Here is a 19,182-nt window from a genome sequence, read left to right as displayed (position 1 = left end):
CTTCCAGACCTGTGCTCCTCCTGTTGCTGCTCTTTGATATTTTTCCAGTACACTGTGTATCCCGGCTGCACTTCACTGTGCCCGTCTGTATAGATGAGATCTGTTTTTAAATGTCTTTAAAAACGTTCCTTTTCTCTGCTGAAATGACTTTTTGAGTGCTCTAAATCACTGCTCTCGGACGGCTGTCCTTTTTCAGAGCTGTCCCGTTAAACCGTTCTGCTCTGCCCATCCAGTCTTTCTTCTTAAGTGCCTTCTCTCATCTTGTTTTCCTCTTCTCCTCTCTTTTTTCTATTCTCTTCTCCTAGCTGATCCTCAACTTCCTTCTCCCTCTCTGCTTCTCTGGGGTGCCTATCCCTCTGAGCCCACGCTGAGCCCACCTTGACCTTTGACCCCTGACCTTTACCCCCTCCACAGAGGAAGCGGCACTACTGGCGCTTAGACTGTAAGTGCATCATCCTCTTCCAGAACGACACCACCAACAAGTACTACAAGGTAAGTACCGCCCCCTGACGCTGAAATTGAGAGCTTCACATCTTCTGATTGGCCCTCCTCCTACCAAATGTTTGACCAAATTCTACACTTTTAGAGCTTCACCTCCCCTTTAGGTCAACATCTTAATTTTTTAATTCCTCTTGAAACAGATGAAAAGAAATGGATAACTGCATAACAATGAATGGGAAATACAGGGTTGAGTAAATAGTAGAGTTATATAAACATTTGCATATGAATTTGTGGTCAGATGTATTAATGGAGCATGTTATTTGAAGCTGTTAACATATCCGCTTTAGTTTTACTTGGATGTACTACTTGATTCGGAAGCACAGCGCAACACTTCTGTGGTTGAGGTCCTGGATTGATGCGCGTGCTGTAGCATAGAAACTTACATTTTAAGTTATTAACTGAGCTGACCTAGCTAAAAAAAGAGGGGAAATTCAGGGGAGTGCCATGGCCCATGTACTTGGCCAGCAATGTGTCATGGCAGTGCTCCCCAACATAAACTCTGCTGTCCATGGCTTGACTGCTTGTGTTGCTAATCGTGAAACAGGCTAACGCACTTCTAACAAAATTATGGAATTCATGTAAATTGCCCCATAAATAGTTTCAACTGTCAGCTCTCACAGTCGCTTAAGATATATATCTATTGTGTGAAATATGCTGAAAATTTGACCCAGCAAGTTGAGTCTAGGTGTTTCGTTCCTAATTATGCTGTGCCCCTCGGTCCGCCCTTCCCGCGCCTCTCCCCAGGAAATCCCCCTATCGGAGGTCCTGGAGGTGCGTCCTGCGGGAGACTTCACCCTCGTCCCAGCCGGGGCCAGCCCCCACTGCTTTGAGATCGTCACGGGCACCATGCGCTATTTTGTGGGGGAGGATCCCAACCCGTCCTCCGCACCCGCACACGCCCCCGCCCCCACCCCGTCTCCAGCCTCTTTGGACCCCGCCGGCGTCCCAGCCCCGTCCTCGCCCAGTAGCGTCACGCCAAACAGCGGGGTGGGCCGGGAAGTGGCCAAGGCTTGGGAGAGCGCCATTCGCCAGGCCCTCATGCCAGTCATCTTCCAGGACACGCCCACAGCGCAGGGACACACCCCCCACAGTGAGTCGTCAATTTGACTCTGTCAGTCAGCAAATACAGAATTCGCAAATAGCTGTAATAAATGTGGCACATGTTCTGCATATAAATGTCAGCCTTGTCTGCGTGTCTGTGACCTGCTCAGTATCATGCTGTTGAGTGTGTGGTTCGTTAATGTTGTGACTGTTAAATACAATTCTGCCCTCCTGAGGTATGTACCTAAGAGACAGGAGTTTCCTCCAATGACAGGGCACCAGTCAATGAACGAACATTAACAATAAATACCACAGGAGAAGACTGCTCAGTGCAAATACATTTCTGCTACTGCGGTACATGCAGGTAACTGCAAAGATAAGCGAAAAACTTGAGTGAATGAGTGAGGCGAAGTGGCTGAAAGCAGGTGCTTCCACACAGGCGTGCTTCCTCAGTTAATTAAGCCATTAGCATCCCAGCATGCTCATGGCTGTGTGTGATAATGCTGGGCCGGCCCATTGATTACCATGGCTGGAAGGAAGAAGCGATCTCAGTGACTTTGAAAAATAGGTGTCGAGGCATGTCTAGGAGGAGCGTTTGTGACCAAGACTTGCTGAACTTGCTGATGTATCACGAGCAACAGTGGCTAAGGTGATGTTGCCGTGGAAATCTCACAGGCATCATCAACTAGTTGCAACCGTGATCAAAGGAAGATACATGTCGTCTGTGATGCCCATGCATTGGAACGAGATGCAAGGCTAAACAAACTGAAGGAGCTGACTGCAAATATCAATCTAGGGCAGGATCAGGCAGTTTAACTTTACAGAGAGGGATGCTCTACTGATACTATGGTTGGTGTTTCTGTTATTTTGGCGCCTGTGTGTGCCACTTCCAGCTCAATTTCCTCATGTTTTAAGTTAGTCATGTAGAGGCCGTGCTGATTTCCCATGGTCCTTTGCTGTGATCCACAGGGCAGGCATCGGTGAACATCTCTGTCTCCAACAGTCAGATCCAGGAGAATGTGGTGAGTGGATGACCTTTGAACTCTAAAATCCTCCAGTCTCTATAAGAGTCCAGCTTAATAAGAGTAACAAAATGCAATAGAATGCAGGATTTCAAGAGCTGTGATGATTTTACAAAGGATGATGACAGCGGTGGTGATGGTAGAGATGATAATATTTATTAGGATAATAATACCAATGGTGGGGGATGAGGATGATGATATTTTTTAGGATGATGATAATGGTTGTAGTGATGGTGGTGGTGTTGGTGTAGCACAGTGATAACCAACCTTGTTCCTGGAGATCTACCATCGTGTAGGTTTTCATTCCAACCCTAACAAAGCACACCTCATTCAACAGCTAGAGATCTTGTTGAGAGGCATTAGTAGAGTTAGGTGTGCCAGATTAGGTTTGAAATGAAAACCTACAGGATGGTAGATCTCCATGAAAAGGGTTGGTTACCCCTGGTGTAGCATAATGTAAATTTAACTAGGTTTACAACTGAAAGGTTGCATGTTTGATTCCCGATTCCCAGGTTTAGTGCTAAAACCTTGAGCAAGATACCTCATTTACTTACAGTAAATATCCAGCTGCGTAGATGACTATATGCTTAAAGGTTGTAGGCTGTGTCATATACCGCAGTGATAATTATTGAGCGTAATAACGGTCATCAACAGCATGTGGTTTAACCGCTCTAATCTATTGAGTGTTGATAAGGCAGTCGATCAGCAGCAAGGCCTTGCAGCTTCTGTGTGGTAGACAGAAACACATCAGATGACCACATGGATGCTGTATGACATTACTGCTGATTCGCTGTCTTGTCAACAGCCAGTAGATAACGGTGGTGAGGTTTTTCCCCTCAAGAAGCATTTCACACGGCCCCTGAAGGTTGGATGTTTACTACCTCATCAGGTGTAATTTAAGAGAAGAAGACAAAAAGAATGGCAACTGCGTGGTGGCGATGATCATTATTAAATTCGATAAATTATCATTCCGGTGTATCGCCCAGCCCTAGGCGGTGATGCTAATATTAAAAAGGGTGATGATGATGATGAAGAAATCAATGAGGATGATGATGATGATAATGTTTCTGATGAGAGCGGTCTCTCCTACAGGACATTGGTATGGTGTATCAGATCTTCGCTGATGAGGTTTTGGGCTCGGGACAGTTTGGAGTTGTGTACGGAGGTGAGTTTCATTGTGGGGTCAGCGCCTCGGCAGTTACGCACTCATATGTGCAGTCACAATAGCATCGGCCCATATCCGCGTTTGCTCATAATTTAATATTTTTATAGTGTAATGTTTGAACCCAGTATCACATGCCAACAGAACTGCACAGTCAGTAATAATTTATCACGCTCTGTGATATCCAGTAGTCAGGTTCTCTCTTTTTCTCTTTTTTTACTCCCTCACTCTCTCATGGCATCACGTTCTCCTCTCAGGTAAGCACAGGAAGACAGGGCGGGACGTGGCAGTGAAGGTGATCGACAAGCTGCGTTTCCCCACCAAGCAGGAGAGCCAGCTGAGGAATGAGGTTGCCATCCTCCAGGTAACCAGCAGGGGGAGCGAGGAGCAGCTGTTGGCTATACAAACCTGCCAGCTCAGGAAATTCGTTTCCAGATCTGCCTTCATTTAGACTGGCTAATGAATTCCACTGAAATAAATACATAAATGATGGAATAAATTAATTCACTTTATGGGTTAATTACTTGTGAATGCATAAAGTAATGAAAACTTAATGCATGAAAACTAAGATGAAATTCTCTCTGGGCAGCACCTAGTAATACCGAAAAGCATTTTAAAAACTTTTGTCCTCCTGTGTTGTTACCCTTCATCTCCTCGCTCACTTGTTTCTGCTTGACTCCCCCTCTCTCTTCTCCTTTCCCCTTCTCTCTTTCCCGCTCTCTTCTGCTCCTTTTTCCCCTCCTCTCTCCACGTTTCCCCCCTCTCGGCCTCCTCCCCCCTGGGGCAGAGTCTGCGTCACCTGGGCATAGTGAACCTGGAGTGCATGTTCGAGACGCCGGAGAAGGTGTTTGTGGTGATGGAGAAGCTGCACGGGGACATGCTGGAGATGATCCTGTCCAGCGAGAAGGGCAGGCTGCCCGAGCGTCTCACCAAGTTCCTCATCACGCAGGTGTGTGTCCGTGCGCGTGCGTTCTTACGCGCGGGTGTGCGTCAGATTGTGTCTGCGTATAGTTTCTATGCGTGTTCGTATGTGTGTGTGTGTGTTTGTATGTGTGAATGTGGGATCGTGCTTGTGTGCGGTTTCTATGTGTATATGCGTGTGCGTGTGTGTATATATCAGATCATACATACGTGTAGTTTGTACGTGTGTGGGTGTGTTTCACCACGTCTCTGATTGCACAGGACTGCAGCCCAGTCTGTCCCCGTAAGGTATCTGAGCGTCCCTGCGAGTGTGTCCTTGTGCTGGTCGATGTCCCCACTAGTGCGGGGACACAGCCTGACCCTCTCCCCCTCTCCCCAGATCCTGGCCGCCCTGAGGCACCTGCACTTTAAGAACATCGTTCACTGCGACCTGAAGCCGGAGAACGTTCTGCTGGCTTCCGCGGAGCCCTTCCCCCAGGTACGCGCGTCGTGTGCCCGCGCGACGCTCTCCCGTTCACAGTGAGCTCCCGAACGAGGCGCATGACTGCACTCAGGCAGGTCGGGCGAGAGCAGCAGAACAGGCAATCAGTGGCACTTTAAAAAGCAGTGCTGGAATCACCGGCTCCTGTGAGTATTTACACAATGAGCCAGCGCACCCGCTTGGAGTGCTTCTCGCCTGGGCCTGACAGGGCTCCGAGACTTAAGAGAATAAGCGAGTGATGAAGAAGAGAGAGCGAAGGAAGAGGAAGTGAAAGATTGTTTTCACTGGGGAGTACAAATCGCTGCTGAAAAAATTGTAGAGTTGATTTATTCTAGTGAGGTTTTTAGGGTAGGAGCTGGAGATGATGATATTTTAGAAAGGACTGAAAATGAGTGTCTACTCTCTGATCACCCCCACCCCCCCCCACCCCCTCCGCCTTGGCCCGTCCCAGGTGAAGTTGTGCGATTTCGGATTCGCCCGGATCATCGGGGAGAAGTCCTTCCGGCGGTCCGTGGTGGGCACGCCGGCCTACCTGGCGCCCGAGGTGCTCCGTAACCAAGGTTACAACCGCTCGCTGGACATGTGGTCGGTGGGGGTGATCATGTACGTCAGCCTGAGCGGCACCTTCCCCTTCAACGAGGACGAGGACATCAACGACCAGATCCAGAACGCTGACTTCATGTACCCCCCCAACCCCTGGAGACACATCTCCCCAGATGGTACGCTTGTACGCGCACACACACACACACACACACACACACGCACACGCTCATACATACATGCACGCATACACACACACACACACACACGCTCATACATACATGCACGCACACACACACACACACACACACGCTCATACATACATGCACGCACACACACACAGACACGCACGCGCATACATACATGCACGCATGCACGCTCACACGTACGTGTGCACGCACGCATGCGCATACGTACATGCACGCACACACACACGCACGCGCAGGTGCATACGTACATGCACGCACACATACATGCCCTTGCAGATATAGCTATGGGCTATACACATCGGCTAAAGTGTTTGATAAGTCTGTTACTATGACAACTGTGGTCACTTGTTTTCCTGTGTTTGTTCCTACAGCCATCGACCTGATAAATAACCTGCTGCAGGTGAAGATGAGAAAACGTTACAGTGTGGACAAGAGCCTCAGTCACACCTATTTGCAGGTATTTTGAAAAACATACACACACACACACACACACACATGCCCTCATTAAAGAAACACACAGAAGCCATTTAGTCTTAGTTAGCTGTAATCATGTCTCTGATTTTTTTTTGTGTGTTTCTCTTAATCACAAGCACTTACCTTACGTGATGTTGTGCAAATCTGTAGCTGGAGACACAGCTGGGGCTGTGCGGTTCATCCTGCATTATGCATTACTGGGCCTCCTAATTGTTTCAGATGAGATCTTATCAGCAGAGCGCAGCTGTATGGGAAAGTGCTTCAGGAAGCCATTTTTTACCACAGCTCATCACACAAACACTAAAGTAAAAGCTCTCCCGGCGAGTTCTGAGAGGTCATTTTAAATGAATACTTTTAAATCTTAAATGAATAAATCTTCGTTTACTAATAATAATAAAAAAACAAGCACATAATCAGAATTTGCCAAAGAAACGAAAGGCTGAATTGTAGTTTACAGTTCCTGCTTTAGCCACCAGATGGAGCATGTGGCATGGCACGAGATGTGTCACAATTTCCGTAAAAAAAAGCGAGTTGCAAGTGGCCTCACTCACTGTCTCCTCGTCCTTTCTCCATCTTTCGCTCCCTCTTCGTCCTTGGTCCTCCTCCTGGGTCCGTGTCCGTGTCCGTCTCCCAGGACTACCAGGCGTGGCTGGACCTGCGCGAGCTGGAGAACAAGCTGCGCGACCGCTACATCACGCACGAGAGCGACGACAACCGCTGGCAGCAGTTCGCCCAGGAGCACTCCCTGCCCTACCCCGCCCACCTGGTGCCTCCGCCCCCCGCCTCCGACGAGGAGGACGCCGGCGACGACAGCGAGATGCAGGGCCTGACCGAGCGCGTCAGCATCCTCTAACCGGGGAAGGGCCGGGGGGAGGAGTCAGGGGAGGGGCCAGGGGAGGAGGCAGGGCTCCAGCTGTGGGTTTGGAGGGTAGTAGCCCTTGGGTGCTGCTTGATTGGCTCAGTGTCGCGCCACCCGGCCCCGCGCATCCTTCACTCCCTTTGAAACAACTTTGCTCGAACCTTGCCCCGTCTCCCATAGATCACTGAACTTTGAACCCCACCCCCCTCCCCCTCCCCCCCCCAGGTCCCACCAGTGGGTGTCAGCAGTGGGATCAGTGGGCAATGGTCGGTGCTCAAAATCAGACCTGCGAACTGTAGCGCGCACTCTCCGCAGACGAAGTCCAGCCAGCTCACTGATCTCCTGCCACCGGCCTTTCATCGGAGAGCGTACACGCCGGCGGTTATGAAGGATGATGAAGACCATGAGATACTAGAGACAATTAAAAAACAACAATGGGATGCACTGATGTGCCTCTCAACATATATAAATATAATATTTTCTTAGCTGGATACAGTTGACTGTGACTGTCAGTGAACGACTTTACTAAGTGTAGCGGAGCTTCTTGGGCAAAGAGAAGTATCACTTCTGTTCAAGCCACCAAGTCCCTCTCAGTAATTGCCCAATTCCCTTCTCTCAGTAGCTGAAGTTGCTATTAATGACAAATGTAGTTTCCTATTGAGAAAATGGCCACACTGCGTTCACAAGAGAACCTGGTGGGCAAACTGATGCAGGATTGATTGTTTGGACTAGATATTTGTTATTTCTCTTCTGTCTCTGTTGACATTGTTGCTGTAACTGACACTGCCATTAAGAGGTGTTGCAAGGGTATTTACAAGCTTCTTAAGAGGTCCTTACGAAAGGAAGACAAAAATCAAACAAAATCTCAACTCCACTCCATTTGCCAATGACAACCAGATAGGATAAGCAATCTGGGTTAGCTGGCAAGGCTGAATACAGTGTGACGGGCAATGGTGTAGCTTTAGTTCTTTTCTTTTTTTAACATACTTCTTAGTATTTTGAAGCAATTTCTGAATACCCTGCCAGGTTTGACAGACTTGATAAGCTTTTGTTTCTAGAAAAGAAATAGATTTTGATCAATGAACACTGCCTCTAATCATTCTTAGATGTGGGGGAGAATGGTTTACTTATTCATCCAACCAGAGCCCAGTCCTAAAGAAATCAAATTAAATTTTCTATGAGCCAGAAAGCCACTCAGAATGACCAAACAAGCTGGAGGATTTTTATTAGAATGAGGAACAGACCGGTTTGCCCTCCCAAACAGCAGAGGGCAGTGTTGCACATAAACAAACACTTCTCTTAAATGGCTCTAAGGGGATCATCCAATGAACAACTACAGGCTGCTTGGAAGAGGAGGGCAACTTAATGGAATATTGATAATCAAAAAAATTACAAGCCTTAAATAGGTTGCATAGTAATCTTAGTCATGGAGGACTTATTTTGTATACATAATACATAATTATAGGTAGTGTATGTTTTGGGAATGTATGACTATATGGAAGATCCCAGCATGCTAATACAATTTAGTGAAGAAAAACACTTGTCCCTGTGTCTGTTATTTAGACATATTCCACAACATTATAATTTTGATTTGTACATGTTGCATATTTTGTGATTATTATAGTCTGTAATACTGCTGTTTTGTCTGAAATGTTCTGCTAGTGTGATACAAATCAAATAGTGTGAGCTAGATAAGCTAAGCTAGGTTGTTTATGTCACGTTAATGAGAAGCTGACAACCAAAATGTGCTCCCACAAGCAGGCTGGCAAACCAAACGTTTTCTAAGTTGGTCGAAAAACTGAGAGCAGGCAATTATGGAAGAAAAATGGGTAGCAACAGGGGAATTAATTGGTGATTATGCATGCAACAGATGTTCCTGCCAGGAGTTATCTATAGCTGCATAACTACGAGGACAGAGGTTGAGAATCTTTGCAGTCATGAGAGGGAAACCTATCAAGAGCCAGCCCAGGAAGAGTGGGATCACTGCTGTTGACGGGTGACAGTAAGGAAAGGATGCCACCCACAATACCCTATGGCTATACGTCGGCTTCTCCTGTCCTCTCTCGGTAATTGATTATTAGCCTGATCATAAAGGTGCATCTTTCCTCCTTGACTTAAATATTGAGAATGTGCCTCCCTCAAAAAATCTTTGGTAGAGTGTTCCACTGCAGTTCTTCAGGAGAAAGCTCTACCACCCGCAAGATTCTTAGATGGTATTGGGACTGCTAAGTAGCCTCTGTCTTGAGAACAAACTGGCTTTTAAAAGTCAAGAGCGACAACTTAAAATCGATCCCATATGTATCGATCCTGTGACCGGCAGCCAGGGAAGCAACGCTGCCACTGTGGCAATGTGCTCAGGCTTCTTTGTTCGAGTAAAGATGCGAGCGGGTGCATTCTGAAAAAGCTGGATATTCTTCAGCGAGGTACGGGAGTAGGGCAGCAAGGTTAACAGGTAACGGGGCATTGCAGTAATCTAGCCTAGATGCGACAAACTTTTGAAAGAATTTCTCTGTATCCCCTAACAATAGGCAGTGCCTAATTTTATCTGTTTCGTAACATCGAGGTCTTTCACTGCCGTATTCAGTGGTAGGAAACTACCATCAAAAGAGTAATTGCAGAGAATTTGTCAGGCTTATCTGTTTTCAGAAACAGAAAATGAGAAAACATCCAAGCCTTATTATCAGCGATACAATACATGCTTACCTGAGAAAGCTTCACCAGGTTTCATTGAAATGTGTATCTGTGAATCACAAAGCAGTGAAACTTTATACCGTGTTTCTGAATAATATCATCAAGAGGTAGCATATTATAATAAGAAAAGCAGTGGCACTGTTCCTTGTGGAATACCATATTTCACCTTTGAGTAGATGGACAATTCTTCTTTTAACTGAATTAACTTTTCCCTATCATATACGTATGATATATGTGAGTACTTGTCAATGAAGTCCAGCACATCCCTGGAGTCTGTCCTATAGAATCCAATTACCTGAACCTATTATAGCTTAAAGCTGCACATAGTTCAAGGAGTACAAGAATAGATGGAGTTACAGTCTGCTGACAATAGTGCAATTTCACTGCAGGATCTTAGTTCTGACCAGAATATTTAATGGGTATGGCTTGAGCTAAGGTAGGTAAGATAGGTTGCTTCCCAACAGCGTAGAGAAAGCTGTTGAAAAGCAACCTACCTTACCTACCTTAGCTCAAACCATATCCATGAAACATAAAAAAAGAAGTTTCTTCATATTGTTAGGTATAGGCGATATGCATTTCACTATTTGCTGCTATGCTCATCTGTTTATTGCTATGCTCGTGCGCAGTCCCCGCCGCTGATTCGGGAGAGTACGGACATCCGCGGTCTCCTCCAAAACACGCGGTGCTTAGAGTAGAGTGGAGTCGAAGGAAGACATTTCATATCCAGCTTTGGCATGGCAGTCCATGAGCGCCTGATCTACCAGCAGGGGTCGCCAGAGAGCGGTGAAACGCGGACAACTAAACGACTGAATCCTCCCGTACCCAGGACGACCCACATCAGCAATTGTGCACCACCCTATGGATCTACCGGCCACAGCTGGCACTGGCACGATCTGGTTCCAGTCCTACGGCACGAAGCTGATCGATGCAGCCCAGTGTGGGCCCTAATCCAAATAAGCCACTCAACGGCCCTCAGGAAAATGTTCTGGAACCAATTGTGTTGCAATTGGGTCAAGCACACAGGCTTTGAGGACATAACTGGTTTAGTCAGCTCATCCATATCAATGGGTATAAAACAGTTTAGTGGCAATGTTCCCATCTCTTCCAGTGGCAGCCAAGTACTGGGTTGCTCACCAGTCATGGGAGGAGTGATACACAGAAACGTTTTTTCTGTTTACAGAAAAACGTGGATCTAGCAGACAGAAGATCCTGCTTGTAGTGGCTATCCTTCCATGCAAGATGAAATAACTCCAGTTCAGCTGAACACCATTTTCTCTCCAGTTTCCCTGTGGCCTGCTTCAGGACATGAGCTTGTATCATTGCACCAGAGAGTATGAATTTTCTGATGGTGCTGATGGTGTTGGGGGGGGGGGGGGTTTGGGCAGTGATGGTTGGGGTGTCCAGACGACAGCATTCTCTGGATTTTGTGCAAGTGACTCCAGGAGCATATTTCTGAAATTTGGAAGGACTGCACATTTTAATGACCGGTGGTAATATTGTTCTGGCTGCCTGGATTTCAAAGGTAAAAAGGAAATGATTATATAAAGCAGGATTAAGTGGTCTAATGGAAAAATTCAGAACACTGATGCCATAGGACAGCACTAGGTCTAAGGTATGGCAACAGTAGTGAGTAGGCCCACAAACATTCTGTAAAAAAAACCAACAGAATCAATAATAAATTCAGTCTGTCCATAGCAGCACATATGAATAAAAAAACAACTTATAGTGGCTTATATACATTTATACTTATAGCGGAGAAATGGTTAAATAAAAACCATTTTAGTCCTTTCCCCCATGCAAAAGAATAGATGTAAACTCAAACTGAGAAAAAACACAACCATGATTAGTACTCTGCTTGCAAAGATTACAGCTGTTGCAAGCCCCAGGTACAACTGCAGTCAAGTGGTTATGCCAGAAACAGCGGTGACAGAGACAAATAATATAGGGAGAATCCTCAGCACAGTAGTCAACAGCCTCGCCATATCAGAAGCTGCCATGAAATAGGCTGTCATTTTTTCCCAATGTGTTATCGAGAAGTACGAATACAAAAATACAAAACCCGCTTTGCCCAGTGCCAATAATTCTCTCTATATCGTTGGTTTCACCAGGCAATTTGTCAGTCAAGCACTGTTGCAGATAGATTCCCTCACATCTTGAAATGATAGCACAGTGGGTGTGAATCACACTCTGCTCATGGTACCCTGGTACCAGCTCCAGGAGATGCATTGCAGTTCTACCTGTGGCTGCCTATGCCATGATATTATCTGAGCTGCGGAAGTCATTTAGAGCCAAAGAGAATGAGAATTATGCCCCCCTGTGAAGGAAAGACATTGATCCTTTTTTGCTGTTGTTGAGAAAACAGAGATGGCGAAAGAGCAGTTTCTGCTCCCGCCTTGGCTAATGGAATGGAAAGTCTTTACCTGGTCGTACCGCCATGCAACATTTATTCAAAAGTCAATACCTAACTAAGTGGACAATCAAAAGAGAGAGAGAGAGAGTGAACGAGAAAGAAAATGCATGTGTGTGTGAGAGACTGTGTGTGCATGCATGTGTGTGTGTGTGGGCATGTGCATGTGTGTGTGTGTGTGTGTGTGGGCGTGTGTGTGCGCGTGTGTTATTTTATTCTCCTTACAGGTTTTTTTTTTTTTTTCCCTTTTTGGCTCTGGATTCAAAGATCAGTGATTTGAATTCAAAATAAGCAATGTTTTATGCATTTAGCTGCTTAGCCATGGTGATTTTATGCGCAATAATGAGCTGAGGAGGGGAAGCAGCCTGGGATCCATCAGGATGGAGACTCTCCCGGGAAGTTGATCGAGCCCCTTGAGCAAAAGCGTGCACAGCTGCACTTTAGGTGTCTGACACGGCTGACATTATGGAAGGCTAACCGCACGCAACAGAAATCAAGGGCCCTTTGTCATGTTTTGGCCTTTGAGTCTTTGGCCACCGCATCCTCCACTGACTTTGATTGTGATAAAGATGCGCTGTCTGTTCTGTCATCCAAACGGTGCGATAAGGGCTGTGTTATGTTTCTTTTCCGATGCCAAATAGACTTAATAATAAAATATTAGGCAGGATTGTGGGACGTGACGTCTAACAAGACAGAGAAAAACAGCTTGTTTCTGTGCCATCAAGCTGTTATACTTTTTAGAGCAGAGTGGATCCATTCGTGTTTTTTTTTGCTTAATTCAGATGGAGAAAGCAGAGAGGGCAACGGAAAGAGAAGGGACGACATTGAACCCCAACTTGCATGGGAATTCACATGGGGCTAAAGTGTTCCTCTGCATCCTTTGCCCAGTCGCTACCTTTATTGCCCTTCTGAAGAGCAGGTTTTTTGGAATGTTTTTTCAAAACTCTAAGTCAGTGTTCTGAAACTCCATGGCTTTCAATTTCAAAACCTGTAGTGATTCTTATACCAGTATTAGAATGTTCAGTTAAGAACAGGCTAATCACATATTTATCTCACACCTGAAAGATTTAAACTGTCATTGTCAAAGCTTGAAAGGGAAATTTAACTTGATTTGAGCAGGTGCAGTGTGTGCTGTGCTACTCCGTAGCGCAGGATCAGATTCATACACTGACGCAGATGATGCTGTTGCCGGGGGAACAGCTGGTTGCGATTCCCATCATACACTAGTGAAGACTTGCAAAGCATTTTAAAATCACTCACAAAAAATACTGGCTGACTAAAAAATAAATGCCACTGATTATAAATGGGATTAAAGCTTTTTTAGAAAGATTTTCATTTGTTTGCACTCTTCTTCATCTGAGACCTCTGTTTTCACAAAACTAAAAATTAACAGATTTCACAGCAGTCCCAGATATGGAAAGCCTCAATCAAAGCAGCCTTTGTTCTCCTGTTTTTTTTTTTGCTTCTTCTGCCAGTTCAGTTCTCAACACTTAAAAGATAAAAAGACAACAAAAGGAACAGGAACCGATTCAAACTAAAAAATGAAACTAATTTGCTGTAATTACTTAAATTAATTATCGATACAATATTTTGGAAAGAATGGCTCAGGAAAGAATTCAGTATCAAGGAGAGCGCTCCATGAAAAGCTTCAGTTTTAAATCCACACTGATGGTGTACATATTTTAACTGAGCAAATCTTCTCCCTTCTGAATAAATATGAAATAAATGCTAGCGCTGAACTTTTTGCTGCGCAGAGGTGCACCTTTGTTTCAGTCACAGACAACCTATCACTCGGATGACCTTCACCGGTTCTAAACTGAGCATTATAGCTACAAACTGTTTCTTTCTGAAAGGAACTGTTCCAGAACACCAGAAGTGTTCATTCATGGTTTTTTTGACAACTGGAAAAGTAGGTGGTAACAGATCAAACCAACAGTATATGGTATAATGCTGTCCAGGGAGGATATCCTTTTGAAAATCTTATCGCTAATAAAAACGGTTGGTCCAGGAATCCTGAGAGTTGGATTTGTTTGGAATGTGGCGGTGCGTCTCTGCTCGAATGCTTTGGCTAATTCCTGAGGGAGGTGAACCCAGGTCAAAACATGATTCATCTATGGGATAAGTCAGCCATTTTGTGCTTGGACTGCTACTTCCAAGTATAGTAATTCAAGTCAGGACCTCCCCTAGGATTTTGGTGGCATAAGGAAAAAAAAATTAATTGTTTGGATGGACGGTTTTGGCCCTGGACGACTGCATAGAGCGTTTATACCAGTAAACGGCTCTGACCTGAAGAGAGCATTAAACATGTCTAACTTCAACAGAACGGGGTCCATTGGATTATCACTTGAGCCTTAAAGGTGGAAGATCACCAATATGTGATTAGAACGCTCTTACCTGAACATTCTAATGCCGATGTAACAATCACTACTTGTAATTCAAAGCAATGAGTTCTAAGAACACCGACTGCAAATTTTGGAGAAAAAAAAAAAAAAAAACCATTCCAAAACCACCTACTCTTCAAAAAGGTTAAAAATACATAACTCTCGAGTTGCCCTCGGACACTGCGGACTCAGCACGCCAGCTTTCATCAGAATGAATGAGATCATCGGGCTCGGGCCCGAGAGCACCGAACAGCCCTCAGAACTCCAGCGCCTGACGTGTGAGACCTGCGAGCTTTTGAAAGCGCGGCTGGCCGCTGCACTGAGCGCTGGAGCGCTGGCCTGTGAAAGGGCCCGCCCCCTCCGGCGCCTCGGCGGGACCTTCCGGTTCTGCTGCGCGTCGGGACGGTGATTTCGCGGGCGTGCTCGCTTCGCGCTGAGAGGCAGCTTCCTTTCAGGCTGTTTCGAAATACCACTGCATTGAATAGGTCTGTTGTGCACCTCCATAGGCTGAGAAGAACATAAAAATAGAAAACCGATCTACTAGTCACCTGCCCGCATGCACAAAATTTTATTTAATAGCATTTTCTTAGATGCAGTATTTAATTTAATAACATTTTATTTGATGCAATATTGAATTTTATTGCAGTTTAATCAATTCGATGCACTGCAATTCCAATCGCCACTGCTTTTAACAATTCAACAGCAGTTTCACATTTGTTCAAGAAGTGACAATCAAATTATCTCACCTGCCCACATAGCCTACGTCTATGCACTCAACTGCTTTTGTTTGTGTTAACAGCCAAAGTGACTTCAAAAAATCTGAAGCCGTGGGTTGAAGTTTTTTTTCGCTTGTTTTAAAAAATCTGTGTGCTGTGCAACCAGTTTTTTCACATTTAGAATATTTTTTTCCAAGGACACTAGCTAACTTATTCATTTAGCTATTCCATGTCCCATTTCCCTGTACACAATCGCTCTGCAATCTCTGCTGGGTTGGGCATGCTGTTGCTTATTTTTGATGGTGAGTGGTCAGGTTGCTTATTGTCTCTTATTGTTTGTTGCTTATTGAGTTGGCAACACTGCTATCCAGCCTCAGGTTTGTGTGCAGACCTGTTTTTGCGCATGGTATGGCTAAATGTTTGTTATGGAAAAGATGTTTGGCGTTTGATTTCAGGTTGTCTGACATTCAGCTCAAACAGGTTTTAAATGTCCTTATTGTTATTATTATTATTAGCTGGCTAGCTACCTAAGCACACATAACAGTTAGGTAACCCCATATACCTATGCGACAACTATTGACTGATTCGCTGTATATTAACTGCTGTCACATAGCTAAGCAGTTAGGGTACCATGTTAGCGCCGTGTATGTAGCCTAAGAATACAGTAGTAACTAACTAGCGTCAACTGTAGCTGGGAATGTTAGCTAGCTTGTCATTTTATTTCCCAGTCAGTTACTGTTGCATTTCATAGTATCCTGGGCTGGCCAACCCACTTATCTTGGCTGAGTCAACAAACTCAATTGTGAATCTTTTTAATAAATCCTTTTGATAATCAAATGAATCACCGTCCACAATAGCACGGTGCAACTGTGCGGTTCCATGTAACTTGGAAGGGTATAATACACAGTGCGTGTTCACTGAGATTGGGATGAGGCACTGTTGTTTCTACTGTTTGCTATTTGTGATGCGCATAGTGGGTTTCAGCCCTTTTGAGTTGGCTTACGGCATGAGGTTCAAGGTCCACTACGTATCTTCAAGGAAAGGGTGGTGGCAAGGGAATGTACTGCACCTGCTCAAATCAAGTTTAATTTCCCTTCCAAGCTTTGACAATGATAGTTTAAATCTGTAAGACGTGAGATCACAAATATGTGATTAGACTGTTCTTAACTGAACATTATAATACTGGTATAAGAATCACTACAGGTTTTTAAATTGAATTGAAAGCCGAGGAGCTTTAGAACACTTACTTAGAGTTTTGAAAAAACATTCCAAAAAACCTGCTCTTCAAAAGGGCAATATAGGCAGCGACTCGGCAAAGGATGTAGAGGAACACCAGGTCTTGATTCTAGATAGGTTGGGTCCCCATGTTTGTGGCCCCTATCCTGTCCTGCAACAGGTGGGTGAGCGTAATTATGTGATGAGCGCTCCAGACTGCCGGTCTAAGACTTGCTTGTGCCACATTAATTCATTGACAGCTCATGTTGGTGGTGCTCCTGTAACACCCATGTGTTGTGTTGTGGTAGAGCCCTTGGAGGCAGAGGAAGACCCAGAGATGGAGTGCTCCTCCACGGAACCTGTGAGGGTCAGGTTACAAAATACCCAAGCTCGGCAAACATTGGGGGGAGAAGCTCACCCACCTGATGGGAGTTCCAACAGCAGACAGAATGTGCTCTGCCTGGTGGAGTCTCCTCACCCTGCCTTACCTGTTTACCTACAGCGGGAGAGAACAAAAAGGAGAGAATTACACACCTGGGAGAAGATGGCAGTCAGCTGTTGCCGAGGACTGTTTGGAAGCGGGGATTAGAAACTATAACTCGCTCGAGGATTGGACATTCTTGATTTTTTGATGTATTGTTTCCAAGGTTGTGGCGCGCCTTCTTGCTTTTGTCTACGTAGTATTTTCGTTACCTTCGACCGAAAAACCTACACGTTCAGGAGTGAGCTCAAACAACCGAAGGCTTGTGCTCGACCCGGCCAAAACCGCATGGAACTCCGGAGTGCTGGCGAAGACCCAAGGGGCCGTTGTGCGCAGGAAACGAGGGGTGAGTCGCTGGTTTCGTTATGAAGGCCGGTTAGGAGGCAGGCCACCAGATTACATCACAGCAGCGTTTTCTCTATGCTTATGACCATTTCCCTCATTTTGTGCCACAGACTTTGGTCAACAGTGCCTGTAATTTCCCAACACTGAAATCGTACAGAGGAGTGAAATGGTTGTAACACATTCCAAAAGAAATGATTTTTATAAGACGCTGAATCCAAATTGAATTCAGTACTTGCACTGTTCAGAGAAATCGTTCAGTGTTTTTACTGCGACAGAAGTTGGTCTGTAAGCAGGTGCACAAATCCTTGGCATGAAGGCGCACCTAATATTTATTTAAGCGTGAGGCATTCTCCATGTAAACGCATTCAAAGGAGAACATCAGGACAGGCCACAAATCCATGAGCAATCATCTGACACACCAGAGCCACAATCTGGGTAGAGGTAAACCCAGACCCTGCCATATTGTTCATCTGATCACTGCTGTAGGTGCTATGTGAGGGACGTTTTGTGGAATGGGATTTACTTGTCCTTAGCTGCTGGTATGGTGCTGGGTATTGCCGTAATCCTCATGAGGATGCAACACAGGCAAATGGTAAATGGACTGCATTTATATAGCGCTTTTATCCAAAGCGCTTTACAATTGATGCCTCTCATTCGCCAGAGCAGTTAGGGGTTAGGTGTCTTGCTCAAGGACACTTCGACACGCCCAGGGCGGGGTTTGAACCGGCAACCCGTCGACTTCCAGGCAATCGGTCTTACCTCCTGAGCTATGTCACCCCCTACGTAGACAGGCACGCCTTTATTGGCAGCGTTCTAACTCTCTGCTCCTTCGCGAAGCAGCATGACAGACAGGAAGCAGGGAATTAGAAAGGAAATGTTTGGCTGTACGTCACTTTGAAACCAAACAGAGCGGAGGCCTTATATGGGTGGAGAGAGAAGGGAGGAAAAAGGAAATGCTTTCTATTGCAGTTCCTGAGGGCCACATCTGGAAGGAGGTGTCACACCAGCCTTTTCAGTAACACTTAAACTATACACCATACAGCTTACTCTTCTGTCATTATAGGGCTGCCAGCTACCGGGAGACTCCCAGAATTGGCCGAGGTCTCCCAGAATGCAAGTGAATGTAATCTGGGAGATTTGTTTTTCAAGAATAAATGTTGTTATGAAAACATTTTCGGTCCAGGTTTCTTGTTTTGATTAAGCCCCTAGAGTCCAGTGGTTTCACAGACAAAAAACCCTATGCATATTTCAGTTGCGAGTATTTGATTGGTTTATTGATGAGTCATGTTATGAATCATCGTATTGCGCATTATGTAGTAGTACAACCAAGCCATTATGTTGCACAGACACGACCATCGCTGCCATTGAAGTTCCATATAATAAAATAAATAATAAAAATAGGCAATAGTTGTGCAATTTCCATTTCTCTTTCTCTCTCTCTCTCCCTCTCTCTCTCTCTCTCTCTCCCTCACTCACTTGGTTATTCAACAAACCTTTGCAGTCAGCAGTGTGTGTGGCATTGAGGGTGACAATACATACATAGTATTGCTGCCTCGTGTTATCTGCGCTCTGCATGTGATATGTGATTCTGTGCATTGTCTGTCTGTCTCCTGTATATGTCATAAGCACTACGGTTTATGACAGATTTCAAAACGGTTTTTATACTTGCGGTGACATTTGATGCTTTTACCATTGTTTTGCATCTGTTTAGTAAAATTTGTTACATATTTACTATA

At 45.3% G+C, this 19,182-nt stretch overlaps 1 protein-coding gene across 1 annotated transcript in view; it reads left to right on the top strand.

Annotated features, from left to right (window-relative positions):
• The window catches only part of prkd2 (protein kinase D2), a 42,283-nt gene extending 33,536 nt beyond the window's left edge, over nt 1-8,747 (top strand). Inside the window, exons 9-18 of the mRNA XM_064301127.1 lie at nt 415-492; nt 1,246-1,591; nt 2,512-2,564; nt 3,657-3,729; nt 3,984-4,090; nt 4,514-4,675; nt 5,027-5,125; nt 5,580-5,847; nt 6,249-6,334; nt 6,986-8,747. Coding sequence (XP_064157197.1) covers nt 415-492; nt 1,246-1,591; nt 2,512-2,564; nt 3,657-3,729; nt 3,984-4,090; nt 4,514-4,675; nt 5,027-5,125; nt 5,580-5,847; nt 6,249-6,334; nt 6,986-7,204 — 1,491 coding nt within the window. The 3' untranslated portion in view covers nt 7,205-8,747. The remainder of the gene's footprint in view (nt 1-414; nt 493-1,245; nt 1,592-2,511; nt 2,565-3,656; nt 3,730-3,983; nt 4,091-4,513; nt 4,676-5,026; nt 5,126-5,579; nt 5,848-6,248; nt 6,335-6,985) is intronic.
• Nucleotides 8,748-19,182: the final 10,435 nt, after the last annotated feature.

This window comes from Anguilla rostrata, chromosome 12 (genome assembly GCF_018555375.3).
Source record: "Anguilla rostrata isolate EN2019 chromosome 12, ASM1855537v3, whole genome shotgun sequence".
Lineage (NCBI taxonomy): Eukaryota > Metazoa > Chordata > Actinopteri > Anguilliformes > Anguillidae > Anguilla > Anguilla rostrata.
Note: the sequence above shows the minus strand (reverse complement) of the source record. Positions and strands in the feature narration are given on the sequence as shown.